We start from the raw sequence: 15,764 nt of genomic DNA, 5'->3' as shown, positions 1-15,764 counted from the left end.
CTTGGTATGAATTTTTTTTGCCCTATGAGATATTTTCTTAAACTTTAACCTTGGAAAATTGCTCTTGATGGGGAGGAGGTAGCTTTCTGATGGTTGTCATTTTGATTTACTGCCCATGCTACAGCCTAAGGTACCACCAGCACACGTTGCAAACAATAAAATATAATAATAATAATAATAATAATAATAATAATAATAATAATAATAATAATAATAATAAGAGTTTGGATTTATATCCCGCCTTTCACTCCCTTTAAGGAGTCTCAAAGCGGCTGACATTCTCCTTTCCCTTCCTCCCCCACAACAAACACTCTGTGAGGTGAGTGGGGCTGAGAGGCTTCAGAGAAGTGTGACTGGCCCAAGGTCACCCAGCAGCTGCATGTGGAGGAGCGGAGACGTGAACCCGGTTCCCCAGATTACGAGACTACCGCTCTTAACCACTACACCACACTGGCTCTCTAATACTTTATTTGCTGTACAGAAATACTGCAAAGTATTTATTTACAGTAAATAAATATTTGCTGTAAATAAATACTTATTTGCAGTATTAAATAATACTGCTAAAGTATTATTTAAATAAGTAGGTATTTACTTATTTAAATAATACTTATTTAAGTATTATAAATACAATAATAAGTATTATTACTTAACAGTATTTATATTCTGCTCTTCACTGAATGTTTTCAGTCTCAGAGCGGAGAACAAAGTAATACAAATAAGCAAAGAAAAATAATACAGAAATTGCAATAATCGTATTAGCAAGCCCTGTAAGCAACAGCTCAAATATTCAGTCATAAGGTAAGCAAGCGAAACTGCAGTAACAAAAAATTGCATTTCCAATTTAACCAAATACCTAGGTAAAAACAAACAAGACAGCTGAGATAGCTCAGTTGGTAGAGCACGAGACTCTCAATCACAGCTTTTTGAGCCCTACATTGGGCAAAATATTCCTGCATTGCAGGGCGTTGGACCAGACGGTGTTGTGCCTTCTAATTATACAATTCCAAGACATTCAAATAGATTAAATAACCAGTGGTCTTAGCAACAGTTCCCACCCTGTTTTTCACTTGCCATAGCCCTCTTCCTCCCTCTTCTGCCTCTTGCACAAAGAAGACCCCACTCTGAGCCAATAGACCTCAGTGGCATTTGAGTAACTCAACATTTCCCCCTTCCCATCTAATCCACCCAGCCTCCCCCCACACCATGAACTGCTGCCCACAAGCATCTACAGCAATAAACTCCAGCCCTTTATCTACAGTAGCAACAGCCATGCACAGAAAAAGGAGCGTCAACATGCCACAGCTGGTGTTTCTCTCCCTTTCCCAGTAGGGCTGCTAGATGGGTTTGCTTCCTCCTAGGGGCCAGATCTACCGAGACGAGTTGCTGTGCTCACTAGGTAGGCCTGATAGAATCATAGAAATGTACAGTTGGAAGGGACCCTAAGGATCATCTAGCCCAACCCCCTGCCAATGCAGGAACATGCAACTGTACCATATGAGGATCAAACCTGCAACCTTGGCGTTATCAACACCATGCTCTAATCAACTTGAGCTTTATGGCCAACCTGCTCCTGACAGGCATTTAGGTAAGAAGTTTGTTGTTGTTTAGTCATGTCCGACTCTTCGTAACCCCATGGACCAGAGCACGCCAGGCACTCCTGTCTTCCACTGCCTCCCACAGTTTGGTCAAACTCATGCTGGTAGCTTCGAGAACACTGTCCAACCATCTCGTCCTCTGTCGTCCCCTTCTCCTTGTGCCCTCCATCTTTCCCAACATCAGGGTCTTTTCCAGGGAGTCTTCTCTTCTCATGAGGTGGCCAAAGTATTGGAGCCTCAGCTTCAGGACCTGTCCTTCCAGTGAGCACTCAGGGCTGATTTCCTTAAGAATGGAGAGGTTTGATCTTCTTGCAGCCCATGGGACTCTTAAGAGTCTCCTCCAGCACCATAATTCAAAAGCATCAATTCTTCAGCAATCAGACTTCTTTATGGTCCAGCTCTCACTTCCATACATCACTACTGGGAAAACCATAGCTTTAACTATATGGACCTTTGTAAGAAGTTAGTAACCATCAAAATAATTCCACAGATGATACAACATTTACTAGTCATAATGCTAAATTTAAAAAACAACAATGGGGTGTGTGCACTCCAAATTAGAGAGTGTGGTTGAGGACTGCTTCTCATGACATTTTTCCACTTTGAGGGGGATACAGGAGTAGGACATGTGTGCTTATTTTTTACCCTTGCACAAGCAGCAGACCAGAGCATCACTTTCCCGATTGCTGCCTTGCCTGGGGTTCATTTCAAAGCAACATTTCCACCCCTCCTCCAGATTAAAGCTGTGATTTAAGTGTCCGTACATGATTCACAGCTGATTCAAGGAGAGGTCTTTGTATTTGTCGTTTGGGATGTATGTACCTGAATGCGAAACTGTCAAGGGAGAAGGAGCCCTGGAATGTAAGCAGGAGCTACTATCTCAGAACAATGTTCCTAAGGTGGTTTAAGTTTTTTAATAAGCCTTCAGTGGGTGGCATTATAGGTCGATCTATGGCATGAAGAATAAGAGATTCACCTTCGTCTTAAGTGGGTCATAGTTAAAGCCACAGTGTTGGCGGTGGTGATGGTAAGGGAGGCAACTGCAGAATCGGACAACAGCTACTCAAAATGCAACAAATCCAATAGCTACTCAAAATGGCTGAACTTATTTTGAATGACACCACGGGATGACTGGCTCCATTCAGATGTTAACAAGCATGGCCAATGGGCCACGTAAATAGCTTTGATGGTAGTGCTTGATAAGTGGTCCACAGAGGACTCTTTATGTGTGGAGATGCACATGTTGTCCCTAGGAATGAATTTTCTCATGTCCAGCAAGCAAAGCCTCTTCAAACTTGATTCCCCCTCCCCTTTTTTTTGCCGGATAGATGGTGCACTGAGAGAGATTTATCTTTTTTCTGTTACTGAACTGCTTTTCTTTTCAGAGGCTTCCAGGGTGCAATGGAGAGAGCCTGAGTGAAGATGTTAATAATTAGTTACTTGTTAATTAAGTGGCAGATTGTTATGACATCTGTAGGGTTAATATTTCCACTTTTTCTCTCCTCTGGGTATTTGACCTGATTTGAGTGCCCTGTATGCTGAATTAATATTGGTTTTATTCCAGTTGTATGATTAATACCAACTTAAATCATCTCACCAGACTAATTACATCTCAATACTCTGTGGACAGAAGCTGCTTTGTGAACTTGATGTGGATCCACAGTTTCGGGAGAGGTGTATTTAAAGTTTTAAATGATAAAATGGCCTCGCTTTTGGTATATGTGTTAGGTAGAAAGGTGGGGGGTATGGATTTAAGAAGGCGTCAAGGTGGTGATTATTAATCCAGAATGCGGCAGCTAGACTGGTGACTGGGAGTGGCCGCCAGGACCACATAACACCAGTCCTGAGAGATCTGCATTGGCTCCCAGTACGTTTCCGAGCACAATTCAAAGTGTTGGTGCTGACCTTTAAAGCCCTAAACGGCCTCGGTCCTGTATACCTGAAGGAGCGTCTCCACCCCCATCGTTCAGCCCTGAGGTCCAGCCACTGAGATCCAGCGCTGAGGGCCTTCTGGCGGTTCCCTCATTGTGAGAAGTGAGGTTACAGGGAACCAGACAGAGGGCCTTCTCGGTAGTGGCGCCTGCCCTGTGGAACACCCTTCAGATGTGAAGGAAATAAGCAGCTATCCTATCTTTAAAAGTCATCTGAAGGTAGCCCTGTTTAGGGAAGTTTTTAATATTTAATGCTGTATTGTTTTTAATACTTGATTGGGAGCGACCCAGAGTGGCTGGAGAAACTCAGTAGCCAGATGGGCGGGATATAAATAATAAATTATTATTATTATTATTACCCTCATGCTAGTGGTGATTTGTACCATGTGTTGGACCTCCAGATTTGCTGAGCTCCCATCAGCCCCTGCAAGCATGGTCCATGGCAAGGGATGATGGGAGTTGTAGTTCAGCAACATCTGGAGGGCCAAACATTCCTCACACTTGCAGTAGTGAATCACTCTGTGCAGAAATACTTACATGTGCAAGAGTAGCATAAGCAGACCTTCCTCAGCTGGTAGATCTTAGGTGCTATTAAAGGTTGACAGTGTGGGAGGCACTGTTTGCTTCGTTAAAGTTCTTGCGTGTTAAGATCCCAAGACCTCCCTCAATAAATAAAGACACAATTGACACGGAATTTAGTTTAAGGCTATTGGCATAATTTTGACCACAACTCTATTGATTACAGATCATGAGTGGTTTGCTTAGGCATCGGTTCTTGACTAGTTTCACCTGACCTTAGCAGGGCAGCACTGACGCCTGGACTCCAGCAGATGTCAATAAGGGAAAACATCATGGGGGAGCATTGGGTCAGGTTCAGACTTAAGCTCACCCCAGATGCTCCCAGGGGCTCTGGCATGGCCCTAACCCTTGGAATGGGATTGGACAAAAGCAAGGCGAGTCCCTGGATTCCTTTAACGGACTACCGTAGCATTGGAGGGGCAGGCACAGCCTATCCACATCCCCTCCGCCACCATTGAACCAATGCCTAACTGCCAAACCTTACAAAGTTGTGGCAATTTGCTATGCGGCAGGCGAAACCGAAGTGGCACCAGCCAATCAGCCAATCAGCCAAATGGGAAAATTCCTACCGGGCCCCTGTCCCAAGAACAGACGACCCACGACGGCATAGCAAGCTCATAATGAACCCTAAATATAGGGAGGGTGGGCGGGTGATCTGATGCACGAGGCAAAAAGAGGAAGCTCAACGCAATGTGCAGCGGTATATAAAAGGCCCCTCGGTTAATGCATGGAATGATCCCATTGGCCAGAATTACCCCAGCAACCGAGGGACCACCAATTGGGTTGTTGTGGCTATCTAGTCGCTCCCACCCACAACAGCTGTGAAGTCAGCCTTGATGATCTGACCGCAACGCGTGCTCTCTGAGAGGAAGACACAATTTCCCACGCTCCTGCTGTCAGAAAACAAGCCATGGTCTAGTTGTCATTGTATCCAAACGTTGACCCATGGCTTGTTTTTTCTCCCAACAAACCATGGAAACTCAGGACAGACCTAGGCTATAGTTTGTAGTTTGTGTGGAGAGAAACAAACCATGAGCTCAGCTTCAAGGAACATGGGAAAGTAGACTCTGGCTTGTTTCATCTGCAGTGCAACAGCAGGAACGGCGGAGAAGCATTTAATGACTTAAATGCTTCTCCACTGTTCCTGCTGTTGCACTGCAGATGAAACAAGCCAGAGTCTATTCATTTTAAATTATGGTTTAATATGATGTGCACACCAAATCGTGGTGATACTGTTGGCACTAGATGGCAGAACTGCTACAAGAAGTGTCAAATGTTATATGGGATATGCCTTTGTTGAGTCATCAAATGTTTGATGCCATATGGTCAATAGGCTAGTGTACTATGTACGTCAGCATAAAGATAGAGGAAAGAGGATGCAAGACAGATGTTGCTAGTTATGTTGTAAAAACTGTTCCTGTGCATACTTACTCAACATTGTGCATGGGAATGCAGCATGAATAATTTAAGATGGTACATTTTTCAAACTCTTGAATCTTTTAATTATTCTTAACAATGTTTTTTTCTGGCTTGGAGTTACCTCATTAAGAGGCAATGAGAGCAGGATGGTTAGTGTTTTGAGTTGTACCAAAGAAACTTTTGCATTTCTTTCCTTTCCTCTTCATGCTTAACTAGTATTTTCTAGATCTCTGTTTAATAAATTAACTACTAGTTGATGAAATTTTATATCTTAGCATTCAGCTTTAAAAATCTAGGATATAAAATGTTGTATCTATTTATGGTATTGGACTATTCATAAGTAGGTGGACTATTCATAAGTAAGTCCTGTTGAGTTCAGTGGGCCTTATTCCCAGCTAAGTAAGGACAGCATTGCTGTCTTAGTCTAAAATAGTTTAATCTTGATATGATCTGGTTGTTACGGCCTCTTTGCTGTTGTCTGCAAACTTTTACAGCTATGGTGAATAGGAAGAGAAATTGTGGTTGGTTTCAGTGCTTTTCCTTTTGTAATGAATTCTCACCTTCCCTTTAGTTAATTGCTATTAAAGTTCAGATTTGCATATTACGTTTCCACACCCTGCAAAGGGGACCCTGGAAGTTTTTCATAGTAAGGTAGGAAAGAGATCCCTGAGCAGCAAACAAGACTGACAGGTGCCCAGAAAACGTAAGGGGGCGGATTGGCCTTCAGGCAATTTATGAGATTAGAACTGCTGCCTTTTCAGACTTTGCCCTCTGATCCCTGTGCAGCACGTTATAGCAAAAATATATTATTCAGCGCTGGCATGTGGGGAGACCGCATCCCATTGTCTTGGTAAGTGCTCCTATCTCCTGGCAACATCTTGCCACTGATGGCAGGAGACGGAGCACTACAGAAGTGGCCCCTTGCCACTTGCCACAGGTGCAAACCTGTGTCAGAAAACGTGTGGGAAATGTGTCTTTCTAAAAAAAGTTTGCTGCTTACATAGAGCAAGGGCCAGCGTCCAGTAGGTGATGCCGAAAATGAACTAAGCCAGGCCTCAAGCCTGACGGGGAGTCAAGTAGGCTGCACCTTCCATCTGAGCATGCGATGTTGGGTCAGTGAGGAGGGAGTAGAACGACACTATGGGCTTTTATTAATTGCTTTGTATTCTGGGAGTCTGTTGTGGTGCTGAAAACTGATTCCCCAGCTGAGCCCTGTTTGTGCCACACCTGCTACACGAGAGTCGGCTCAGGCTGCCAAAGATTTTGCGTTTCACTTCCTGAACCGCGACACCTCCATGCTTTCTGTTGCTTTTCATACACACCTGCCGGTGTGGCAGAAAATCCCCCCTCCCCACACTCGCGTATTTCACGCGGAAGGTGTTAGTCCGGGGGGGGGGGACGAGGTTTCTTGGTTCAAATCATTCGTTAGACAGCTCTGAGGTGTTTTTCATATTTTTAATGATAACAGATAGATTTTATCCAGACACACCCATCGGTTCTGTTCCGTGGCCTGGATTGTATAGCAATTCACAGGCCTTGGGCTGCAGCGAATTCTGATGCATAATCTTTGTGGGGATGCTTTGCCCTCCTGGTTGCACCCCCACCATCAGTGGGGAGGGAGACATGCTTGTTAATTAGGGGAGAGGCTTTTTTCCTTCAGTTAACTACTGAGATGAGCAAAAAGAGAAAAGGGGCATAAAGGTTCTCATTTCTAGACTGTAGGCCCTTTCTGCCTTTTTTCTTCTTTTTCCTATTCTGCAAGCTATGCCAGTGAGAAAAGACAGGAGGTTTCTACTGGCAGTCAGCCTGGAAGGCTAATTAACTGGAGGAGGGGCTAGTATTTTTCCAGTACCTCTCCGGAGAGAGCTGCATTTAGTCTATTTTTTTTCTTTAATAAAAGAAACCTTATATCAAGTTTGTTTTCCCCATAAAGCTCCTCCTCGCATTTTGCAAACAAGGCTTCATGGCACAGAAGTGAGACCCATGGATGATTATAATTTCCTGAAAAGATTTAAGTAGTAAATTTGAATATGCATTTGATCTTAATTCAGATTTCATACTCATTAAGAGTATCTGATGAACAGCTCCTGGTCTTAACTTTGCACTCTGTGTACCAGCTGCTCGTGAGTGTGTGTGCCTGATTTGTGTCTTATTACAGGAGCATTTTGTCCAAGATGTGCCCATTTAGTTGCAAAGTAGATTTAAAAATAAAATAAAATATGCTCATCATTGGAATGAGTCTTAACAACTTTTTCCAATTGCCAGGCATACTTATTGTCACAGTTTTGGGAACTAGAGCTGTATGATTGCTGGGGCTGGGGTGGAAATGTCAATTTGAAACAACTTTCAGAAAGTTAGTTTTGTTTGCCACAACAAATCAAGACAATTTTACTGTGGCATATGCTTTTTTTTTTGTACCATCAGACACAGGGAATTTAAGAATTGCCTCATGTTTTGCTGAAGTGCACTCTAGTCCATGGAAGTTAATACTATAATAAATTTGTTTGTCTTTTCAAGCAGATTTGCAGGTAGATGGGCATGTATTTTCTACATGCTAGGGAAAGAGATTTCTCTCTCTGAATACTTAAATAAACATATTGGAGCATGCCAGTTGTTGGTTCCATGGAAGCAGGTTGGCATCCTTTCTAGATGATCTGAAGGAGCACATGCTTAACACACAAAAAATATAGAATTATTTTTTTGTTTGATGTAGGTATCCTATCCTCCCCAAAGGAGGATAGACGATGACCTAGAACGGACATGCATAAAATACTAGTTTGAAACTGTCTTAAAATGGTAAATACTGTGCTGGTTGGGACTGTGATGGGAATCCTAGCAACGACTGCAGGGTTCACAGGTTCTCCACCCCTGGGGAAATATAAAGAAGGGTTTGTGGCTTACACCCACAAAAGTTTGTTGTTGGGTGAGGAGGGTGCCCAACTCTTGTGGGGTAGACACAGAATGCATTGGTTAACTCTTTGACACTTTAAATATTAAAGTAGAATATAAGACACTGCCTCCTCTGCGGTATATTGGGCCTGTAGATATGTCTAGAAACATAGTCTATTAGCTGTTTTACCTTAATTTATTTCTCATCTAATGCAAAATAGAGGGACTGTGATCATAATTGCTGAGATGAACTCATCCATTCCTCTCACAATTCTTAGCAAGTGTTTGAATTGCCTGGTACTTGGGTAATCATGATGAGTTCATGGTTTTTCTCCTCTTCCCCCATACTTATTATCATGTTAATTCATAGCTTCATTAACATACTTCCTCTCAAAGGTTTACTTGACCTTGTGCAGGGGTCAGCAAACTTTTTCAGCAGAGGGCTGGTCTACTGTCCCTCAGACCTTGTGGGGCCCCGGACTATATATTTTTTTTTGGGTGGAAATGAATGAATTTCTGTGCCCCATAAATAACCCAGAGATGCATTTTAAGTAAAAGGACACATTCTACTCACGTAAAAACATGCTGATTCCCAGACTGTCTGCAGGCCAGATTTGGAAGGCTATAGGGCCAGACCTGGCCCCTGAGCCTTCGTTTGCCTACCCATGACCTGGTGTGTCCATAACTGCTAATGCACATTAGACCCCTCCCTGTCTTGAAAGTATTATAGGAAGACTGTAGAAAACCTCTGCTCTTCAACTGCTCCAAGGTTAAGGGCCCTGAAATACACAAGTAGTAACTTAGGACAGTTGGCTCATGCTGGAGTATAACATGACTGGAGTGTGGAGTATGGAATATCTATATTGTTCATCATAAAAAATTATCCCATGGCAATTTAAAAATAAAGACATAAAGTCCAATGAGCATATAAGATAACAGTAAAACTGCAGCAGCGAAGTATTTTGTTTACTTAGGAAAAGCGTATTTCCAAATGTTGCAGGTGGGATATTGGGTTTATTTCAGTGCTTTCAAGTCTGAGTTGAAAAGCACTGGGAATGAGGTAGATATTTTGGAGTAGGGAGGCTGAATCCATTGAAGAGTCAACTATCAAGCTTTACTCCAGGTTTGTTAACCAGAGCTAACAACTCCCAGTGAGGCGTTCCATATTTTAGTTGCATCACTGCTTCCCATACAGAGTCATTTGTGGGTCGTGATATTTGCTTGTGTTATTAACACAATCACTTTATCTTTTTTATCCCAGGATGAGTCAAGAAAATCTGTCCTTTTCAGATGATCTTGCCACCTGATTCACCCTTTGATATATAAACAGAGGTTGAAGGAGGTTGAAGCCGGTTCATGGGTGATTTTCTTGGATGAACCAGTGCATTAGTGCGAAAGATGTGTGGGACATAGAAGGGAGTGAAGTGGCTTGTTTTTCCTCGCAGTATGACATGATGGGGGATGTGGGTGTTCAGAGTTTTCAACTTGCCTGTTTCTCCTGACACCTCCTAGCAGTGATGCTTTAACATATCTGCCAGGAAAAAAATACCTCCCCAGATTTTACTGCTCCATTTACTTAGTTCGGTGTTTTGTTTTATATTCTGCCTTTCTTTCATCACAGAACGTCATGTGGGGCTCTGGATGGTCCATTCAGGCACTGATCAGGCCAAAACATGCTTGGCTTTAGTAGGGGGACTGCAATGTTAGACTTCAGAGCATAGTCTGCTATTCTTTAGTCTCTTCTTAACAGCTGCTGTTGCTTCGTATTCACTGCAACTCATTCACTGTATCTTTTAATATTAAACTGTTCAGATGGGTGAAGGATCATGGTAATTAAAATGAATATTCACAACCTGGCAAGAAACTTACCTGGACTACTGCAGAGTGTATCCAGAGGTGGATAGCTATTAGCTGTGGGTCTCTTGTGGAAGTTCACTGCCTGGCTTTTGGCCAGGCCCATAGATTGAACTTTTGTTCTAGCTGTTAGTAGCAGATGCTTCTGAACACGTGGGTCTCTGGGCTGCTTCCTCCCTCCCCAAAGCAGTTTTTTCAACATTTAAGAAGATTGACCCTGGCTGATTTTTAAAAGTACAGCTGCCATGTGGGTTGTGAGAGTTGGACGAAGCCAACCTTGAACCACAGGAGAGATCCAGAACATTTATGTTCCTAGAATCATTGCACCCGGGTTGGGATCCACCTGGTGATAAAGCCAGGCCTTATGGTCTTTTTCCAGTTTGGCTCTCTGATTTTGAGGTAGATTTTGCTTTGTGTTCTGTATTTAATCCTCCCTGGTTCCCCTTGACAATGGGTGTGAGGGTTGAGGCTGGAGCACAGGAATAGTGGGCAGGATTCAACTAACGAGCCCCGTAAGTGGGAACCCTCTGCAAGGACCTCCGCTTGCGCAATGGTGCTTTCTCCTCTTCTCCCTGTGCCCCCCCCATAATTGGCTCTGGGTGGTGTGAGAAGAGCGCATAGGGGAGGAGAGGTGGCAAGCAACAATGCTTGCACAGACAAAATGTTTGTAAAAGGGTGATGTTGAATTTCACCCATTGCCCTAAGAAGCAGATTTGCAGACCATATAGCATGCTGCTTTTATACCTTGCACTGCCTCTCTTCCCCAACCCATGGGTTTGCTCCAGATTTTATTCCCATGTCTCATCTCTTAATGGTACTGTGTTGCAAATGGATGGAAAGTCAAGCCTATAAAACAGATTGCCAAATGTGTGATTTAAACTGAATATCCGCCTTTGCTTGCCCAACCACTAACCAGAGGCTCAGAGTGATAAACTCTTAGCCACTTACGGTGTCTTTCCATCATCCACTTGGAGCGTGCAAAATGCTCAACTCCATGCGTACTTCCCCTCTCTCTTCACAAATGGTAAGTGAATCATTTCCCCCTTGCATCAAAGGTTTATGCACGCCACTGGTAGATTTCAGCGGTGAGAAATCTCCCTGTGGAGTGGAGAAAGAATGCTCAGTGGCTTCTGATGCCACCAGATGAAGTATGGAATATTTCTCTGTGTGTATATGTGTTGTGTGTGTGTGTATGTGTGTGTGTGTGTGTGTGTGAGAGAGAGAGAGAGAGAGAGAGAGAGAGAGAGAGAGAGAAGATCTGAAAGATGTTAACATATCAAAGGCATATGGAAAACCAGGCTTCTGTTCTGTAAAATGCAGGTGTTCTCCCTTTTCCTTTTTTCTGTTGCTGTGGTTAGCTTTGCAGGCCTCCTCCCATTTTAAAACAGAACGCAAGACAATTTTTTTTTTTTTTTACTCTGATGTTATATTTTGTGTGTTTGTGCCAAGGAGTAAGGACTTCTTTCTTTTAATCTCTTACTGAATTGTTACAACTTTATCTGTGTTCTCATCCTCCTCACCTAAAGCGGAGGAAGACAATGACTCAGCAGGCAACTAATAATATAATGGAGTTGCTTATAAAAGGAGCTCTCAAGCCTTCGCGAATGCCTCAGAAGCAGTAATGCATGGGCTGTTCTTTTCCTATCACACTCCTCCTTCAGCTGGCGTGTAGGGGGACAAAATTGAGCACAAGAGGAGTGTTTGAAGGAACTGGTCTCAGCTCCACATAGCGGTACCTTATCTCTTACTCTCAAAATGGCTCATTGTCACTATGACAGTGATGGCATCTGTGTCTCTGTAACTCTTCCCACTGGTCAAAGATGGGAAGAGGCATTTCAGGTTCTCCTTTGAACCCACATACTTCTTCTGTAATTTTTTAAAAATGGAACATGGAAGAATCTCTCTAATGATCTCTCTCAGCTGCTTAACCTCAGGCCAGGCTCATTCTGTTTTTTTCCTCAGTTTCAACACACTGCGCATTGCTGCAGGCAGTGGTGTAGGTTTTCCGGAAAAGTTTTCATTGTGCAAGTTTCAGTTTATAGGATACTCTCTAGAGCGGGGCTGTCCCGAGACATTATGGCACCTGAGGCGAACCACAGAATGGTGCCCCCCTGGGGGGGGGGAGCTACATTAGGAAGAAGGATGGGGGAATAAAGATCTACATTGGGAACAAAGGGGGATCCAGTTAACCTTACCCAACAATTGAAGTGGGGTGTGTGTGTGGAATTGGTGAGAAAGGTGGGTGCAGAGCCCAGGAGACCCCAGACAACAACCTCTGCATTTCCTCCCTAGGAGGAGACCTATTGGCCAAGATGCTGCTGTAAAGATGGCATTAGAGGGGCTGCCGTGGAAGTGGCAGATCCAGCACCCTAAGAGCACATTGCTGCCACCGCGGCAGCAGCAGTGGGCAGTGCATTGCTTGGGAGGCCACATCTGCCCCTGTGGATCCTGCCACCTGAGGCGGTCACCTCACCTTGTTATACACCACGGGTGTAAGCGAATAGGCAATATGGAACACCCCTGCTCTGCTGAAATGAAGGACCTTGAATATGTAACCTTTTGCAACCTTCCCGAGATCTTCAGGTGAAGGGCAATATAAATATAAATACAGTGGTACCTCTTGTTAAGAGCTTAATTAGTTCCGGAGGTCTGTTCTTAACCTGAAACTGTCCTTAACCTGAAGTACCACTTTAGCTAATGGGGCCTCCTGCTGCTGCCGCGCTGCCAGAGCACGATTTCTGTTTTCATCCTGAAGCAAAGTTCTTAACCTGAAGCACTATTTCTGGGTTAGCGGAGTCTGTAACCTGAAGTGTCTGTAACCCGAGGTACCACTGTACAGTATAAAGAATCGAATAGAATATGCCCTCTCTTGTGGCACAGCAGTGATCCCATGTTACAGCACAGCTTGCAGCAGACAATGTCCAGCCTTACCTGCAATTCAATTGTCTTTTTAAATTTCCTGTTTGACTGAGGAAGGCGGCCAGATCGAAAGAGTGAACAACAAGAGATATCACTAGAGTGAACCAGCAGGCCGAGATGAGCTTGAAACAAGCCGTGGCTGTTTTTGTTTTCTACCCCCCCCCCAAAAAAAAAATGATAAAGCAGCCTATTTAGGATTTCCATCACTCCCCATCTCCATAAGAGCAGCAACAAATGGTCTTTGTGTGCTTTAGAACTGAAAGAACAGAATGTGACGGAATCTGAGCACCGAGCTCTCACTGCTTTTTGGAACTTCAAAGCTGCGTGCTTCTGGTGGCGGCGGATGGTTTGCAGTGCCTGTGACTTCTAGGTTCAGCGAAAGCTTTGGCTGGGTGGCCACTTAACATGCAGTGTTAGGGTCTGCTGAGGACGGCGTGCCTTAGCTTCTGTTGACACATGTTTTAAGTGCAGACATTTTCCCCGCTAGAAGGGCCATGTTTGGCGAACTCTTGCGGGCGGGGAGAGGAGAATATCCCAGGATTTTTCTTGGCTCTGCTTGCTAGAGTACAGATACACATTCTCTCTTCCAGCCAGGGGCATTCCGAAGAGAGATCCATTTTTCTCGAAAGGAGAGGAACAAGGAGGACTCATCTTTAAACAGCTCTCTGCAGTGAATAGCACACAGTGTTGGGGGAACATTAACAGATGGGTATGTCTGGTAGTTGTCACCTAGCTGTGCTCATCGACTTACGAAGTTGGCTTATGCTAAGGCAGCATTCACACTGCAGTTTATTTAGTTTCCCTGACATTTCCCTGTTGCTTTGCACATTATATTTGAGCTTTCACACAGTGTAAAAGCCACTTCCAGAAAAGCTAATGGAATAGAACGTAGAACAAGTTTAGCACTCATTTCTGTGCCGTTGGATTCCTGGAAAAAAAAATCACTTTGCCGCTTCCGCAACCTAGCTCAGGGTTTCCCAAACTTGGGTCTCCAGCTATTTTTGGACTACAATTCCCATCATCCCTAACTGCTGGTCCTGCTAGCTAGGGATGATGGGAGTTGTAGTGCAACAGCTGGCGACCCAAGTTTAGGAAACCCTGCTCTAATGCGATGAACTCCACATGTGAGTACAGCCCAAGTCTAAGCTATTGGTCTCTCAGTTGCGCCCAATGTTGCCCATCCCAGTTGGCAGATGTTCTCCAGGGTCTCAACACAGTGTGAGTTGTGTGTGCAAACTGCCACATCAGTTGTGCACAAGCCTTTGTGTGTGTGTGAGAGTGGGTGCAGACAAGATGTAGCGCAGGTAAGAGGTGCATGGGTATTTGGGTGGTTAGTTTCCAGACTGGTGTAAATGCATGGCAAACCATAAAAGCAACTGTGGCCGAAGACAGGGTGAGGACCTGTAGGGCATCAGATGTTACAGGATTACAGTTCCCATCATCCCTGCCTTTTGGTCATGTTGGCTGGGGCTGATAGGAGTTGGAGTCCAGCCACGTCTTCAGTTCTGCAGGTTCTCCATGCCTGGTCTAAGAGAATTTCTTTTGCTAAGAGCATGGCTAATCTTGTGGCCACCAAAGGGGAAGTGAAAGGGAAAGAAAGGCAAGAAAGGGAAAGGATCTATGAAGAAGAAACCATCACCACTGCCATCCCCCCCCCCCCGATTGCAAATTCCCAACTTGTTTTCAGAAGCGTTTTCTTTGAGGGCGACTGTAAATGCTGATAGCTGCATAATACAATTAAGCAGAGGAATTGTTGACATCAATTATACTACAAAATCAAAAACGGAGCTAGCCTGTTGTCATAAGAGCCCAGTTTATTTTGTAGCTCCCTGCAGTTTTTGGACTGCTTGAATCCATCTGGATTGCTTTGATGGAACATCCAGCCCCCCAGTCTGGCTAATTTCAGTTCCTCTTTCTTTCACAGATTGAATGTGGGCATCCAATCTTTCCACAGTTTCTGGTCTGCACCCTGGTGACTTGTCTGCACAGCAGTGGTATTTTATTACAATTTGCACACCACACAGCCCTCTCTTCCGCCTGAAATGCCAGGAGTGGTTGGGTGGATTGTCTACAAAGAGTCAGCTGGCAAGGAGGAATCTTGTGTTCCTGATACCAAGAAGTAGTCTGTTTTGGGGGTCTGTAGAGGGACGCGGGTGGCGCTGTGGGTAAAACCTCAGTGCTTAGGACTTGCCGATCGTATGGTCGGCGGTTTGAATCCCCACGGCGGGGTGAGCTCCCGTCGTTTGGTCCCAGCTCCTGCCCACCTAGCAGTTCGAAAGCACTCTTAAGTGCAAGTAGATAAATAGGGACCGCTTTATAGCAGGAAGGTAAACGGCGTTTCCGTGTGCTGCGCTGGTGCTGGCTCGCCAGAGCAGCTTCATCACGCTGGCCACGTGACCCGGAAGTGTCTTCGGACAGAGCCGGCTCACGGCCTCTAGAGCGAGATGAGCATGCAACCCCAGAGTCGGACACGACTGGCCCGTACGGGCAGGGGTACCTTTACCTTATGTGAAATGGAGCCATGCATCTTGTTTCCCACTCTGTTCCTTCTCCAGTCTGGTGCCACCCTGTTGTGTTG

The 15,764-nt window shown here is 44.5% G+C and overlaps 1 protein-coding gene across 4 annotated transcripts in view; it reads left to right on the top strand.

The window, feature by feature from the left end:
- The window catches only part of STK39 (serine/threonine kinase 39), a 119,530-nt gene that overhangs the window by 19,781 nt on the left and 83,985 nt on the right, over window positions 1–15,764 (top strand). The window contains exon 1 of one of the 4 annotated variants that reach the window (XM_081175483.1): window positions 6,615–6,636. The exons of the other annotated variants lie outside the window; for them this stretch is intronic. Coding sequence (XP_081031609.1) covers window positions 6,630–6,636 — 7 coding nt within the window. The 5' untranslated portion in view covers window positions 6,615–6,629. Of the gene's footprint in view, window positions 1–6,614; window positions 6,637–15,764 lie in introns of those variants that run through there. 4 annotated transcript variants of the gene reach the window in all.

The sequence above is a fragment of the Podarcis bocagei genome (assembly GCF_964188305.1).
Source record: "Podarcis bocagei genome assembly, chromosome: 1".
NCBI classification, from domain to species: domain Eukaryota; kingdom Metazoa; phylum Chordata; class Lepidosauria; order Squamata; family Lacertidae; genus Podarcis; species Podarcis bocagei.
This window is presented reverse-complemented; position numbering and strand designations above follow the sequence as displayed.